The 15,409-nt window shown below is 43.8% G+C and overlaps 1 protein-coding gene across 2 annotated transcripts in view; it reads right to left on the bottom strand.

Moving 5' to 3' along the window:
- Positions 1-15,409, bottom strand: part of LOC112069569 (netrin-1) — a 42,424-nt gene that overhangs the window by 26,663 nt on the left and 352 nt on the right. For both annotated transcript variants that reach the window (XM_024136904.2, XM_070438591.1), the window contains exon 2: positions 14,078-15,122. In XM_024136904.2, the coding sequence (XP_023992672.1) occupies positions 14,078-15,092 (1,015 nt within the window). In that variant the 5' untranslated portion in view covers positions 15,093-15,122. The remainder of the gene's footprint in view (positions 1-14,077; positions 15,123-15,409) is intronic.

Here is a 15,409-nt window from a genome sequence, read left to right as displayed (position 1 = left end):
TCTAGCTGCTGCAAGAAAACACAGAGAGCAGAAACAACCAGCCCACAAAATCCCAGACCAAAACAAGCCCCCTATGTATGATTCTCAACAGGGAAACGATTGACAGCTGCTCTGATTTGAGAACCATTTAGGCCCGAACACAAAAACAGGGACAAACGAACCACACAACAGAAATGCCCACCCAGACTTCACGTTCTGACCAACACTAAACACAGCAACACACAATAAAAAACTATGGTCAGGACTGACATTATGAAATGGTGTTTGATTCTGATGCTTTTCCATCAACCCAAGACCCAACCATCCTCTTATGTCAAAGGACAATGCATGGGTCAATACGCTCTTAGCCCATTTTAGTCTTCAGAAAGGTAATTGTGCTGATTTTTCAGTAACTGCTTGCCTTATACCAAGTCAGAGTGTAAGCTATAGGGAAAACTCCCAAGATATAACCTTCCAGCTTTAAGCTATCACTCTTGCCAAGAGAATCAAACAGGAGAATGCTACAGACCTTGCTACTGAAGGTAAACGTAAACTTCAGGAGCACGCTACAATGGTCCATGAAAAGAATCAGACTGCCTAAACTCTGAGGTATAGCACAACACAAATGTTTTCTAACACCATGCACAGACCCTGACTATGACAGTGTACCATAATTGAGAACTTGCACTCTAATGACTGTACATTGTGTTTTACTAAAGTCTGAAAACACTTGTCCTATGTGTCCTAGCTCAAGTGGCCCCAATTTCTATGTTCCAGAAAACTCCTTTATAAAGCCTTTGACCTGGTAATTCTATGTTCCAGAAAACTCCTTTATAAGGCCTTTGACCTGGTAATTTCTACTGTTCCCAGAAAACTGCTGTATAAAGGCCTTTGACTGCGTTAATTTCTATGTTCCAGAAAACTCCTTTATAAAGGCCCTTTGACCTGGTAATTTCTATGTTCCAGAAAACTCCTGTATAAAGGCCCTTTGACCTGGCAGCAAAATGTCAGAAGTGAAGTATGTTGAGCAGCACTGTGTGCCTGAGGACTAATAGGATCTCCTTTACGCCACCAACCCCTGTGGCCATGTTTAGYAACAACAAAGCCTCCCTAATGGGCTCCCATTTCCCACTACTAAAGCAGGTTTAATAGCAGTGTGTGTGTTCTCTCCCTGCTCCCCATCTCAGTGGGACACCCTACCCCTCTCTCCCTGTGGGCTCTCTCTCACACAGAGGCAGTTTGGGAAGGCATCTCCCCTCCGCCTCGCTACGCAGTGATGTCATGGGGAGCGCTCTCTTTTTTACGAGCGCAGCTCTGTGATCTCTGGCGGCGATCAATTAGCTGAGCAATCAGGCCTCCCCTGCTTTTGTGTGAGTAACTCCTCGTAAAACAGAGCGGTTGCCTGGCGAACAGGCACGTGGCGTCTCAACAAAAACAGCCACCCAATGTCAGGCCAAGCCATGCTCTAAGAACGAAGGCAGAATTAAACCGTGGTTCTCCTGTTCTGAGCATAACATTAGCTATTATATTGTAACATTAGCGAATGCTAATGTATCCAGTTTGATGGGTGGTGACTGGTGCCACTGTCAAAACCAGTTGTTAATTGGCCTAAACGATGCCAGTCTACTGCATACAAGATGTCATAACCATGGAGAAGTTGGGGTTGGATCCATGTTGTCTGAGAGTTCATTGGAAGCCTCTCAAAAACCATTGTTGATCTCAATGACAATGTTTGTGTTAGCCATCTTTCCCAAGTATTCCTTTGCTTGTGTTATCAGTTAAAAAGGCATAGCTACTGTATGGTATGCTGCCTTGTCCTTTTAGAATAGCTCAAGTGGAACCACACATGACCTACACATGAACCCACAGAGACTGCTCTGTATCACAACCCTTAACCACAAGAAAAAAGACCTGACACTATGGAACAGCAAAATGATATAATTGTGCAATCAGTAATAGCCAGAGAGCTCTGCTCCCTCCCCTCAACAACTAGTTGTGGTGCAAATGATAATACACCATGTCTTGTGAATAATAATATATAATGAGCAACATATCTCAGTCCATTTATCCTGCCTGCACAGGGATGGGAACAGGACGARAGCAGGCAGGAGAATACCTCAGTGGAAATGATCTCGCTATCAAACAGAGCCCAATCAAACTACTCTCCCAATCCACAGACCTGTTCTCATGGCCTCTGGTCTGAATGAGTCACGCTCTATTTAAACACTCCAGGTCCCCACAGTCAGGAGTCATCATCACCTCCGGGGAGCTACTTATGAATGATAAAGGTCGCTAAGACTTGGCGTGTGGATTAGATGTTAGCGGCCGCACTAACGGTAATTGTGACTTATGTGAACTCCGCTGCTGCCTGGGCGGTCAATGTGGGAAAACATTGGACTATAAAATTTCCAATTAAAGTATCAGGCTGACGTGCTAGTGGCACAGCATCCTGTGGTGTCATGAGTTCCCGGGCGGTGGGAGAAAATAAACAAGAGTATATGGGGGGGGGGTCGGTTGGACGGGTCATCTGGGGAGCATTTCCGCTTTAGCCTATGTACTGTACAGCACCGGTGAGGAAATACGCCAGCATGAAATATATCTCAGTGATGGCACAGTGGTCTAAGACACGGCATCTCAGTGCTAGAGGTGTCACTACAAACCCTGGTTCGATTCCAGGCTGTATCGCAACTGGCTGTGATTGGGAGTCCCATAGGGCAGTGCACAATTGGCATAGCGTCGTCTGGGTTAGGGTTTGGCCAGGGTAGGCCGTCATTGTAAATTAGAATTTGGTCTTAACTGACTTGCCTAGTTAAATAAAGGTTAGATAAATTATAGGTGGTGCAATCATCTTATCAACAACTTCTTCATTTGTGATTTATTTGTCTATCCCCCGTGGCGGAGAGAGAGCGAGCAGAAATCCGCTGTGCTGTAAAACATAAACGATAATCCATCGTAACCCTGACATGTTTATTGGGCTTTTCTCCCCTYCTCTCCATGGGCTCATTTATAACCACGCAAACTCCCGATGTTATAATCTCTCTCAAATATGTTTTATGTTTTCGAATGTGTCAGGCCAGCCATTTTATTTCTCAATAATCAGAGGATCATTAAAGGTCCATATCCCAGTGTTGTTGGAGGCTTTCCTTATAGTGGCTTGTTAAGCTTTCTCTATTAATCAAAACAGGTGGAAAGCTCACAATGTGAGATAAATGAGGAAATGTTTGAGCCCTTTTCCCAGCTTGCCTTGGGAAAAGGGACTGAGCAGTTCCATTCTGGCGAGAGAAAAGAAAATGTTATGGAATAATTGTTAATGATTGTTTTCGTGGAAACACTGAGAAGTCATTGTGAGTTGTGTTATTTCATACTAATTTCACCAAAGTCCCAAAGTTTGTTCTGGTTGCTAGGTGGCTTTCAGGAGATGGAATTGGGCTGGAGAGGAAAAGGCAGGGTTCCTCCTTCTGCACGCCAACGTTTTGTGATCTTAGGGAACCCAATGAACCTACAGTAACTACTTCTTGAGCCAGATAGAAAATACACCAATCTAACCTGTACGTTTGAACCGTCTGGTTCAATCACTGTCAATCACTGAACCGTCTGGTTCAATCACTGTCAGATACAGTTTAATCCAATACATTTTACATAGACTTACATCACATTGATGTCTTTCATTTCTGTCACTTTCACTTAGGTCAGAATTATCAACTTGTCTTCAGATAAGATATCACAGAACAATCTGGCTTTTCACAATGACATTCAGATCAGACAGTTCCAATATGTGTTTCATTGTAACACTATGTGCTACAGGCTTGTTATGTTGATTTCTCTGTCAGTTGTGAGACCAAGACAAACTTAGAGTCATTAAAGAAACTGCTCTTCGGTGAGAAGCCAAACCTAGAATGAAACAGTAAAATAAGCTTAAAAGTCAACCAGGGCTTGTTAATGATCTTTTGGGGGGTAATTTAAACTGGAATGCAGTGTGTATACGACATGTTAACTTTAAGGGTTTACTGTAATTTATGCAATTCCTTGAGATCCACGGAGTGGAAACCCTTCTGAAGCTACTGGCCACTGTTTTATTTACTGTTTTCATTGTGATTTGAACATGGACAMTGAGGTTGTGGCCTGGAAGTTGCTGTGACCTATAAGATCATTGAAATGGCCGTGTCTCCTTTCAATCATCTCCATCTGTTGATGGGATGGGTCAAGTCCACCATTTTGGGTTTGATACGTGTTGAGGAAATGTCACTCTTAAAGTTCAAAACATTGTGTTACAGAGCCCAGACTCTGCCATTGTTACATCACAGCGTAATCTAACTTGGGCTTTGGTCTCTGTTTGTTATTGGGCCTCTTAGCTCATTCCATTTCCCACCCGTCTGTGAGGAAACCAGATACCATATCTCAAACTCACTATCCTGAAGAAACGAAGCTCAGTATCTTGGAAAATAAACCATCTTGCATAAAGAAAAGGTTTGTGATAAGAGGGCCAATGATCCCCATCACCTCACCAACCCCATGCACACACATTATATGCACACACAAACACGCACACGTGTACACTCAGTGTTCATCGCCCAAGACATCAGCATGGCAGGGAGGATGTTATCTCTGCCTGTGGGTGTGGACCAGCAGGAGTGGGAGGAAGTAACGCCTGRGGGTTTGGGGTTTGGGGTGTGTGGAGTGACCATGACCCCAGGCAAGTGCTTGTTTTCTGCCCAGAGTATATGACAGCCTCCCTGGTTTTCGTCCATCTTCTCCAGGACTGGAAGACTTATGAAAGGCTACGTAATCCTCTGCCTGTGCAGGGTTCCATGCTCCAGGAGCCAACAGAACAGAGATCTGCTCCACAAAGCACAGCAGCAGGAGGAGGAGGAGGAGTGCGATTGATCAATCCCCAGGTTTTTACTTCTTGCAGCAGATGGAACCCTGGGATATTTACAGTTCTGTGGGGAAGGAGGGGGGTCTGGTAGCCATTGTCCTCAAGCCCTACTGATTATATCCTACTGTTATTTATCCCCCTGGATTTTCCCCTAAATCCACTAAGTGGTTCCTTATTCGGAGAAAGGAATTGGTCACTGGGGTATGGGAAAAAGACATGTTGTGTCGGGGGTGACTGAAATCAATTTAAAAGTACTGAAGACCCTTGGARAGGCCCAAGCAGARGTTATTTGGACAAATAAATATAAGTGGGAACAACTCCATTTCCTTATCACGGCAGTGATTGGGTCTGCTGTTTGTTTGTTTTACAATGTTCTGGAGAGAAGTCATTCTGAGAAGTGKTTTTTAATGAGGAGGACGAGAAGAGTCACTGAAGTCGTTCTGAGAAGTGTTTTTTAATGAGGAGGACGAGAAGAGGTCGCTGAAGTCGTTCTGGGGAGAAGTGGTTTTTAATGAGGAGGACTAGAAGAGGTCGCTGAAGTCGTTCTGGAGAGAAGTGTTTTTTAATGAAGAGGACGAGAAGAGGTCGCTGAAGTCGTCTGGAGAGAAGTGGTTTTTAATGAGGAGGACGAGAAGAGGTCGCTGAAGTCGTCTGGAGAGAAGTGGTTTTTAATGAGGAGGACGAGAAAGAATCGACTGAAGTCCGTCTGGAGGAAGTGGTTTTTTATGAGAGGAACGAGAGAGTCTTGAAAGTCTTTGGAGAGAAAGTGGTTTTAATGAGGAGGACGAGAAAGAGTCGATGAAGTCGATTCTGGAGAGAATGGTTTTTAATGAGGAGGACAGAGAAGATCGCGTTCTGAAGTCGTCTGGGAGGAGAGTGGTTTTTAATGAGGAGGACGAGAAAGGATCGCTGAAGTCGTCTGTGAGATGAAGTGTTTAATGAGGAGGACGAGAAGAGTTGCTGAAGTCGATCTGGAGAGAAGGTTTTTTAATGAGGAGGACGAGAAGAGTCGCTGAAGTCGATCTGAGGAAGTGGTTTTTAATGAGGGAGCGAGAAAGAGTCGCTGAAGTCGATCTGGGAGAGAAGTGGTTTTTTTAAGAGGAGGACGAGAGAGTCGCTGAAGTCGATTCTGGAGAGAAGTGAGTTTTTAATGAGGAGACGAGAAGAGTCGCTGAAGTCGATCTGGAGAGAAGTGGATTGTTTTAATGAGGAGGACGAGAAGAGTCGCTGAAGTCGATCTGGAGAAGTGGTTTTTAATGAGGAGGACGAGAAGAGTGCGTGAAGTCGATCTGGAAGAATAGTTTTTATGAGGGAGGAGAAAGAGTTGCTAAGTCTGGCAATGTGAAGTGAACATAGATAAGTTTTACAATTAGAAGCTACACGAGCTTTGCTGTATCTGAAGACACGTTTTCCAGCTGAAATGAATTGAGTGTTGATACAGCACTACYATGAAACAGTATGGATCAGTCAAAATCTTCAATCAGTCAAACATTTTTACTTCGACTTGTTGGTCCAGTTTGTTGGTGTAAAAGCAAACAGTTGCTGGAAAACTCCTTAGCTCTGACGCAAACGACAAGCCTCCTGCTGACTGTCTCAGATTCTAATGAGTCAAGCCTTCGTTCAGCCATAATAGAGCTAGTTGCCATTTGTTGTTTTTGTCTTTTTGTTTAAAAGGTCCTGTATCCACATAACAGCAGGGAGGATGGCATCAGCCAAGAGCCGTTAGCTCGGCTTCTACTGGGAGTTTCACAATGCTGAGGTAATAGGGTAATTGCGATAACCAGCCATGCCATTGCACAGGGAAGTGTGTGTGTGCGTGTGTGTGTGTGTGTGCGTGTGTGGGCAGGGGGTGGTAACGTCCCAGTACTGGCTGTGTTGGGTGGCAGCACAGTGGGGGAGCTGGTGGGGGGTCTGTAGCTGAGCGGTGGTGCACGCAGCGTGTCATTTCACTGGGCCATTAATCATTCCCAGACTCCCCAGCTCCAGCGCCGCGTAGGGGCTCCATGCGCTCACACTCAAGCTAGGTGGTCCTGTCGCCGCTGCCGTGGCAGCCCAGGCGGGCAGAGGGTGGCGGAGGTTAAACCCATGTAGGTTAAACACGCAAACACACACACACATCAGCTTCCCATGCCTATGTCAACAGATACATCCAAACAACACACACAGATAAACAAACTAATACACATTCATTCCATCACACACGGTTATCAACAGATATAAATATTGCATATTTGCTTGTTTTGACAGAAGTGGCGATTTCTTCTTCCTTGGCTTCTCTTCAGACACTAGAAGATAATACCATCTAGCAACCAGTGTAACACACTATTTAATCCCTCTCCATCCTCCACATCCCCCTGTTCTCTACTTTGGAATTACAGACTGCAGATTTTATTCTGGGGGACAGTTTATATGCCAACACAGGATGGATATATAGTAGACAGACTCCCAGCTCTACCTGTGTGCCCCCTCTCCTCTCTTGACCATTGAGAACACTTGTATATTTAAGCCTGTATTTATTTAAGCCACCCCCCAGCATCACTAATGTACCTCAGCATAGTTACCCCATAGAGACAATGAGGTCACAGATTAGCAACGTGTGCGGCTGTTCCATTTAGTTGCCAGACCCACCTGTCTCCGTTTTCACTGTGAGATCTCTGAATTATACAGTCTCTACAATTTCCTCTTGGCTTGTGATACAGCACCTCAAGCATTCATAATATGACCTGTGATATGTATAATGCAACACTTGTCAGCAGTTATCACGTATTAGTAACACTAGACAATGCATTGACTGTTTCAGGTCCTGAAGAGAGGAGAGTGCCCACCCAGATAAACAGMRACWGGACCTGTATGTCCTCTGACACACTGAAGCAGTGTGAAATGACCCCTCATRSTCCTCWRACRTCAGAGTMAAGAGAAAAKGAATCCTAAACCAAAGCTACCATTTCCTTCCAAATGTTGAGGGCCACCTCTCCAAACCGCCGTCCACAACATAGCCATARAATATTTTCTCTATTGTCTTAAAAGGCAGAGTAAAGCCTTTTTGGCTTTACGTTGATGTCTGTCTTGAATTATAAGCTCAACAAAACAAAATCCACAAAAACATGAAGCATTTGCCCAAAGGACACTGGATTCCACCAGAGCTTGGATTTTGAGATGTCAAAAATATATGTCTTTGTTTTTTAGTCTCCCTGTATACAGTGAAACCTCCCAGCTCACCACAGCCACACRGGCTGATGTGCCAGAAGGACTGTCCTGCAGACCCACCATATGGAGATACACTGTAGTTTCCACTTCAGTTACGGAACAGAATTAGTCTGGGGATGTTTTGGAATGAGTAACAGCCCAAATGTACTGCTATTCATTACCTTGTTACTCCTGATATTGACCGCAGCTTCTTTTATTTTCTTAAGACTGCAAATTTGACRTAGTTTTTTATATACAGTAAGTGTCTCTACAAACGCGCAGACCATACTTTTTCCTTGAAGAGGCCAAACAATGTACATATTTCCCTACTGGCACTGTGCTCTATACGCATGGTTTCACATGGACCTAATGATATGATTTTAGTCTAAGTGCAGTCTAACTGACCTTCTATTCCCAGTGGGTTGTTTAAAGGTGTCTGAGTTTTCATCTGTCTGTTGAGAGACTCCCAATACTGACCTGGCTGCAACCCACCTGCTTCCGATTAACTGCTCAAAAAGCTCTCCTGCTGCATGTACTTGTTTTCATTTTTGTGTTTTATTTTGTTGGTTATTTTTCTCTTTCATTCAAAAAACATTTATTTTACAGAGATTAATTTTTAGGTCTGCATGACAAATTTCCTGTTGCTTGGTACCCATAATTGAACGGACAAAATAAAGGTTATTAATATAATAGAAATAACAATCATATAAAACTATTCAAAATAAGGATTAATAACTTGAAAAATCAAAACCTACAAACAGGTCACCAAATCCAGATGGACCTAACCCCTGGCAGTAGATGATGGCTGCTTGGGGCCGAAGAGTTCCTCTACAAGAACATCTATGACATCATCTTTTCAAGAAGTTAGTTTTCCTGTCACATGGGCTACAAAGGAAGCGGAATGAGACCCAGATGGTGGGCAGCCCCGGCCTCGACCCAGACTGGCAGCCCAGGGGAAGGCAGCCGGACTGGAGTCAGCAGAAACAATGTCAATGGTCCCAGTCAGCCACATGGAGAAAGAACTGAGCTGTCAATGTCACTGGTCCCAGTCAGCCACATGGAGAAAGAACAGGCCTGCAGAGAGACTCACTGAGCTGTCAATGTCAATGGTCCCAGTCAGCCACATGGAGAAAGANCAGGCCTGCAGAGAGACTCACTGAGCTGTCAATGTCAATGGTCCCAGTCAGCCACATGGAGAAAGAACAGGCCTGCAGAGAGACTCACTGAGCTGCTGCACACATAGAGAAGGCCTCGTCAACATGGGGTCAAAGCAGAGGTCTGGGATTTGTTAGAGCCTGTCTCGTCTTCACTTTTTACCAGACAGGTGGGATAGCTCAACCAAAGATATCACAGTTTAAACAAAGCTCTGTGTTCTATAACAGAGTCTTGTGACTGACTGAACAACCTCTGCAGTAGAACATGAACATCTACTTTAAAAATGCTCTCTCCAAACTGTTCCCTTTGAGACATAGTGAACGCAATCCAGTGGGCTTTCGGGGTGATTTAAGAGCTCACATAGAGATTCAGCACACTTTGACGCTATTTTTAGTGTTGGTCCAACACAAGTATGTGCTGGACCGCCTGGGAGGAGAGCCTGTGGGATATTGATATAATCACATCCAATTCAACATCCCTGCAGGTGGTAGACGTGTCAGTCCAAACCAAGAATGACTTCTGTTTATGTTCGATAGCTGCCAAATACTTTTAACAGTGTACAAAACATGCTGATAACAATTATAGGGGAAAAAGCATCTTGTGAGAGAGTGTAGCTGTTTCATAGGTTTGTCAAAAAGGGAATACAGGTGCATGACATGCGTCGTTTGTATYCTATTTCAATCTACATGTAAATTCACTTTTGTCCTTTCCTGTAATATGTACTATAAACCAGGGGGTTGGACAGTTTCTTTTCAATTGCTTTCTCTCTCTGGTTCTTTGTGACAGGCTCTTTGTTATGTTGATAGTTTAGGGGGGTTAGACACATGCAGAGATCTGTGTAAGGCATCAGGTCAAACATGGCGGAGGAGCCAGTGGCAGTGACTGATACTACCCCCCTGCCAGAGAACCCCAGCTCAGAGAGAAAAGAAGGCCATGCTGAATTACCAGGCCTTGGCAGGAACTTTCCAACTCTCCCTCTACATCAGTGGGCCAAAAGCCTATAACATACAGTACATTAAAGAGGAGAACATGAAATCAATAACTAGGCTTGGATGCACAAATGCTCCACAACTGTAAAAGCCTGGTAAGGTCAAAGCCCCATCTCAATGAAATAATAGCATTGCATTTAACCTCTGTTCATAACAAAGTTCAAATTGAACAAGTGCAAAATTACACGTATGAGTGACTAAGGCTACCATTTTCAACTTGCCTCAAAAGTCTTTCCCACGATTTCCTTCCCACCCCATCAGTCAACGAAGTGAGGAGAGTAGGTCTGACGCGAGAGGGTCAATGCTACGCTGTGCATGGTTGGAATACAAAGCAGCTGGGATGAATTTAAGAGATGTGCCTCTTCTGGAAGAGAAAACCTGATGGTCAGGGGAGGAGCCAATTCTCTGTGTGTATTTATCTCCTTCATTTATCTTTTCAATGATAGACCAATCACTGGCCTTTGGGGGTGTGGTGGCAACAGATGAAGCTGATCATTGAGATGTATTTTCTCATAGCATCTAAGATGCAAAATKAAAGGCAAATCCAATCAGGAAGATTTGAATTTTGTTTAAATTAACTAACTTGCTTTGCATGCCACATCATTGGATGGGAATGCAATGAGAGGGTAACGGCTGTCAATAAGAATGCATTTCCACTAAATATGATGGGAAATGGATATTGTTTTACTTCCCCAGTGCAGCACCTGCAATGTAGCCCACTACTCTCCCATATCCACATCTCTCTCTCTTTCTTTCCACTTCTCTCTTTCCACCTCTCTCTCTCCATCTCTCTGTCTCTCCATCACTATCTGTCTTTCTTTCTATATCTCTCTCTCTCTCGCTCTCTCTCCATCTCTTTCTCTGTCTTTCCACTTATCTCTCTCTCAACTTCTCTCTCACTATCCACCTCTCTCTGTCTCCCCATCTCTCTCTGTCTCTCCACCTCTCTTTCGGTCTCTCCACTTCTCTCTCTCTCCATTTCTTTCTCTCTCCACCTCTCTGTTTCTCCACTTCTCTCTGTCTCTCCACTTCTCTCTCGCTCTCCACCTATCTCTCTGTCTCTCCACTTCTCTCTCTCTCCACTTCCCTCTGTCTCCCCACCTCTCTCTCTATGTCTCTCCACTTCTCTCTCTCAACTTCTCTCTGTCTTTCCACTTCTCTCTGTCTCTTCTCTCTCTCTCCCTCTCTCTCTCTCCACCTCTCTGTCTTTCCACTTCTTTCTCTCTCAACTTCTCTCTCTCTCTCCACCTCTCTCTGGGTCTATCCATCTCTCTCTGTCTCTCCACCTCTCTCTGTCTATCCACCTCTCTCCGTCTCTCCACTTCTCTCTCTCTCTCTACCTCTCTCTGTTTCTTCACTTCTCTCTCTCTCCACTTCACTTTGTCTCTACACTTCTCTGTCTCTCCACCTCTCTCTCTCCACCTCTCTCTCTGTCTCGCCACTTCTCGCTCTCTCCACTTCTCTCTGGCTTCTCCACTTCTCTCTGTCTCCACTTCTCTCTTTCTTCCCTTCTCCTCTCTCTCTCTCTCTCTCTCTCTCTCCTCTCTCTCTCTCTCTCTCTCTCTCTCTCTCTCTCTCTCTCTCTCTCACTCTCTCTCTCTCTCTCTCTCTTCTCTCTCTCTGTCTCTCCACTTCTCTCTCTCAACTTCTCTGTCTCTCCACTTCTCTCTGTTTCTCCTTCTCTTCACCTGTCTTTCCATCTCTCTGTCTCTTCCACCTCTTCTCTGCTCTCTACTTCTCTCTCTCCACCTCTCTCTCTGTCTCTCCACTTCTCGCTCTCTCAACTTCTCTCTCTCTCTCTTTCTCTCTCTCCACCTCTCTCTCTGTCTCTCCACTTCTCTCTCTCAACTTCTCTGTCTCTCCACTTCTCTCTGTTTCTCCTCCTCTCACTCTGCCTCTCCACCGCTCTCTCTCTCTTTCTGATAGTACTCAAAGTCAGGGGCCAACCGGAATCCCAGAAAGATCATTAGCAGCAGCCATTCTGAGCCTCTTTAGCCAGACCACTGAGCTGGGCTGTAGCMCAGTGAATAACAGCCTCCCTCGCCCATTCCACACAACGAGGTGTCAAGCCACCCTTGTTATTCCCTTCCCTTCCCTTGGAATGCATGCTTATTCTGCCTGTTCTGACGCTTTATCTAATGACACTGCTGACATAGAAAGTGAGGTGGTGAAAGGGGCCTCATWCTGACAGCATGATGGATGCCACAAATGACAACCTTTTGTTCTCAGTAAAACACACTGACATGCTGGCCTTGCACAGGCCACAAAATGCAGAGGGCAAGGGGAACAACTTGTTCACTTGTTCTGTGTCATTGAACAAACCATGGCAGTGTCAGAACTTGTTTATTTTCCAGGTTTTGGTTCACTGTAGATGAGGTTTGTTCTGTGTGGTACTGTTTATATGCTCTGTGGTACTGTTGATACAAGCACCCAGATCTGTTGAAAAATATACTCTACTGATGGAATTAAACTTAGTTCTGGTTTCAAAGTACCTCTTGTCTTGTCCCTCTCTGAATAGTTGACTTGGCCCAAAGTGGAAATGTATTCTCTATGTGCCAAAAATGTCAATAAAGCCATCTTAATCGCCCATGCAATCTGGTAAAAGCACCTGCTTACAGAAACACAACATGCCTCTGCGGTCTATCTCTGCAGCGGCAATGTTTCCTTCCTATTGAACTGCCACTACAGTCAGAAACGCTGCTCAAAATGCAATTAGGCACTTGGGCACCCGCACTTCCTTTGGAGAAATAACTTCCTGCCTTTTCTTTCTGGGATTATTTCTGAGAGTAAAATATAAACCTAGTTAAAGCATTTAGACTAAACAGTAATCATSTGTTTTTCATGTCCTCCAAAATGGATAGTATGCCAAGATGACATGTTAATAAATGTATTTATATTTTAGTAGTACAAATATTTTAGTAGTACAACAGTACAAATATGTCACTCATTCAATTCATGAGTGAAATACTATTCAATTCATGAATTGAAAATTGTCCATTATTTTTAAAGGAGGATGAAGTTCATTAAATCAGTGATTGAAATGTTAATTAATCCAAGGCTAGTCAACGTTGATGAGAATTACAATGCATTTTGATATGAGTGTAAAATATTGTATCATAAAACAAAGTTTTTTTTTATGTAATTAGGCCAACACATTGTGGTTATATTTTTCCCAAAAATCTGTATTTTGGTTTTGATTTACGTTGTGCATAAATCATTGCAATGTGTAGCTAATCAGCGTTTGATTTTATGTGGGTAATTGTTAGTAAATTAAACTGACTATGCCATTCCATTTTTGTATGGTGGTTTGAGTTATAAAAACTACGTTTGGAACACGGACCATGCATCACTTTATTCAATTCAAATCATTCAATTAAATAATTTTCAACAAAATCTATTTTTTTTACATTAACACAATAAGTTGGTTATAGGCTACAACATTTGATATAAATTATGCTGACTTTTTCAAATTGGTTGATATACCTTAATTATTTCACCCTCCTCACAATTACTGTGGTTTTCCCATTTTGAATCGTTATCAAATAGGGCATATTTGAACAGGGTAATGAATTTACTGGTGTAATTTACGAATGCATGGTGCATTAGTTTTATTTGACACAATTAAACGATTTAAAAAGAACTAATTCGCCAAAAACAATCCGTGGTTTACAAAGCCTAATTCATATTGGATCAATGTGAGATGCTTAAATTGAATTTGAATTTAAGAACTGAATAATAAACAAATCAGGTCTGCGTTAGACAATGCGTAAAATGCGTTTTTCGAGGCCTATTAAGAAACCTGCGCAATCACACAAAATACTTTCGATCATTATGAGTCTTGCAATTTAGTTACAAAGGTAAATAGTTGACTTACCAACAATAGTTGACTTACCAACACATTCGTTTGCCTCTCTTGCGGTTGCGCGCTGCCAAGGACGATCATAATGGAAAGGTTTGCACCTGTCACACTCCGGTCCCGCGGTGTTGTGCTTGCACTCGCATACCAGGTTTCCTTCCCTATCTTTTACGCACTTTGAAGCGTGRCCGTTGCACTTGCACCGCCCGCCAACCTGCAGGTCTGATACCGCGTAAAAGTAGGAATCTCTAGCCAGCTCCGAGTCGTCCTCGTTCTCATCCCCAAACGTGTGCAGTCGGCTGAAYGYMACCTTGATGTCGGTGGCTGTCACCCAGTCCTGYAGCACGGGAGAGTTGTCGAAGTCGTGCGCCGAGGGTCTGCCATCCAAGGTGCTGAACGCAATGAGCCCACCTGTCAGCGGGTGCATGTCCGTGTGAGAGTCTGTGCAAATCGCCTCTTGTTCGTTCTGCTTGGTAATTGCCGCCTTATTCTGCTTGTTATACATCTTCTTACACTGGGTAGAGTAGAATTGGAAAGGAACCCAKGATTTGCCATAGTCCATKGACTTRAAGATAGCCATAGATTCGGGTCGGGGTGAACAGAACTGCAAGCTCACATAGGTKACCTCAAATTTTTTACCCAAGGACAAAGTGAGCGTGACGTTCTGAGGATACTGGACATAGTTTTCTGACTGCCAGCAGGTGAGGTTATGAGGGTTGTTGAGATCAGTTAAATACGCGGGTGGATGAGTCTTCTTTGGGTCCCCTGCATCACAGGTGTGGCAATCCCTAGTCCTCTCCTCACCCTTCTCGGTCACGACGCAGTACCTTGAGGCCGGGGTTCCACAGGTGCTGGAGACGCGCACGTCCTTCCCGAAAGCAGAGTTCACGAAATCGGGGATGCACCTCCGGGGGTTGCCGTTCTCATCATAGCATGGGTCTGGAGGGGACGACTGGGCAGCAAACATACTCATCCCATAACCTCCAAGAGCCCCTTTAACCAGCAGAGAAATGGCCACCGAGGTGATCCAAACCTCTAAAATCCTTATCATTGTAATCCGTGCTCTTTAGTGTCACTTGCGCTGAAATGTAGTCGTAGAAAAAGAGAGACATATTTAAGACGTTTGTTACATAGATTTAGAGGAACATTATCATATTATGCATTGCAAAATGAATAGCCTATAATATATCTATATATATGTGACCATCTATATATACATGTTATTTAGCCTACATCTGAAATGATCCATGGTGAAGACAAACAAGCAGAATACTATTCACACATGTTAATATTAAATCAATAACCTATATACATTTCTGTGTTTTGTTCTCCACACATAAACAGATGAAACACAAACAGTCATGCACA

The sequence above is a fragment of the Salvelinus sp. IW2-2015 genome, unplaced genomic scaffold (genome assembly GCF_002910315.2).
Source record: "Salvelinus sp. IW2-2015 unplaced genomic scaffold, ASM291031v2 Un_scaffold1051, whole genome shotgun sequence".
In the NCBI taxonomy this organism is placed as follows: Eukaryota; Metazoa; Chordata; class Actinopteri; order Salmoniformes; family Salmonidae; genus Salvelinus; species Salvelinus sp. IW2-2015.
Note: the sequence above shows the minus strand (reverse complement) of the source record. Positions and strands in the feature narration are given on the sequence as shown.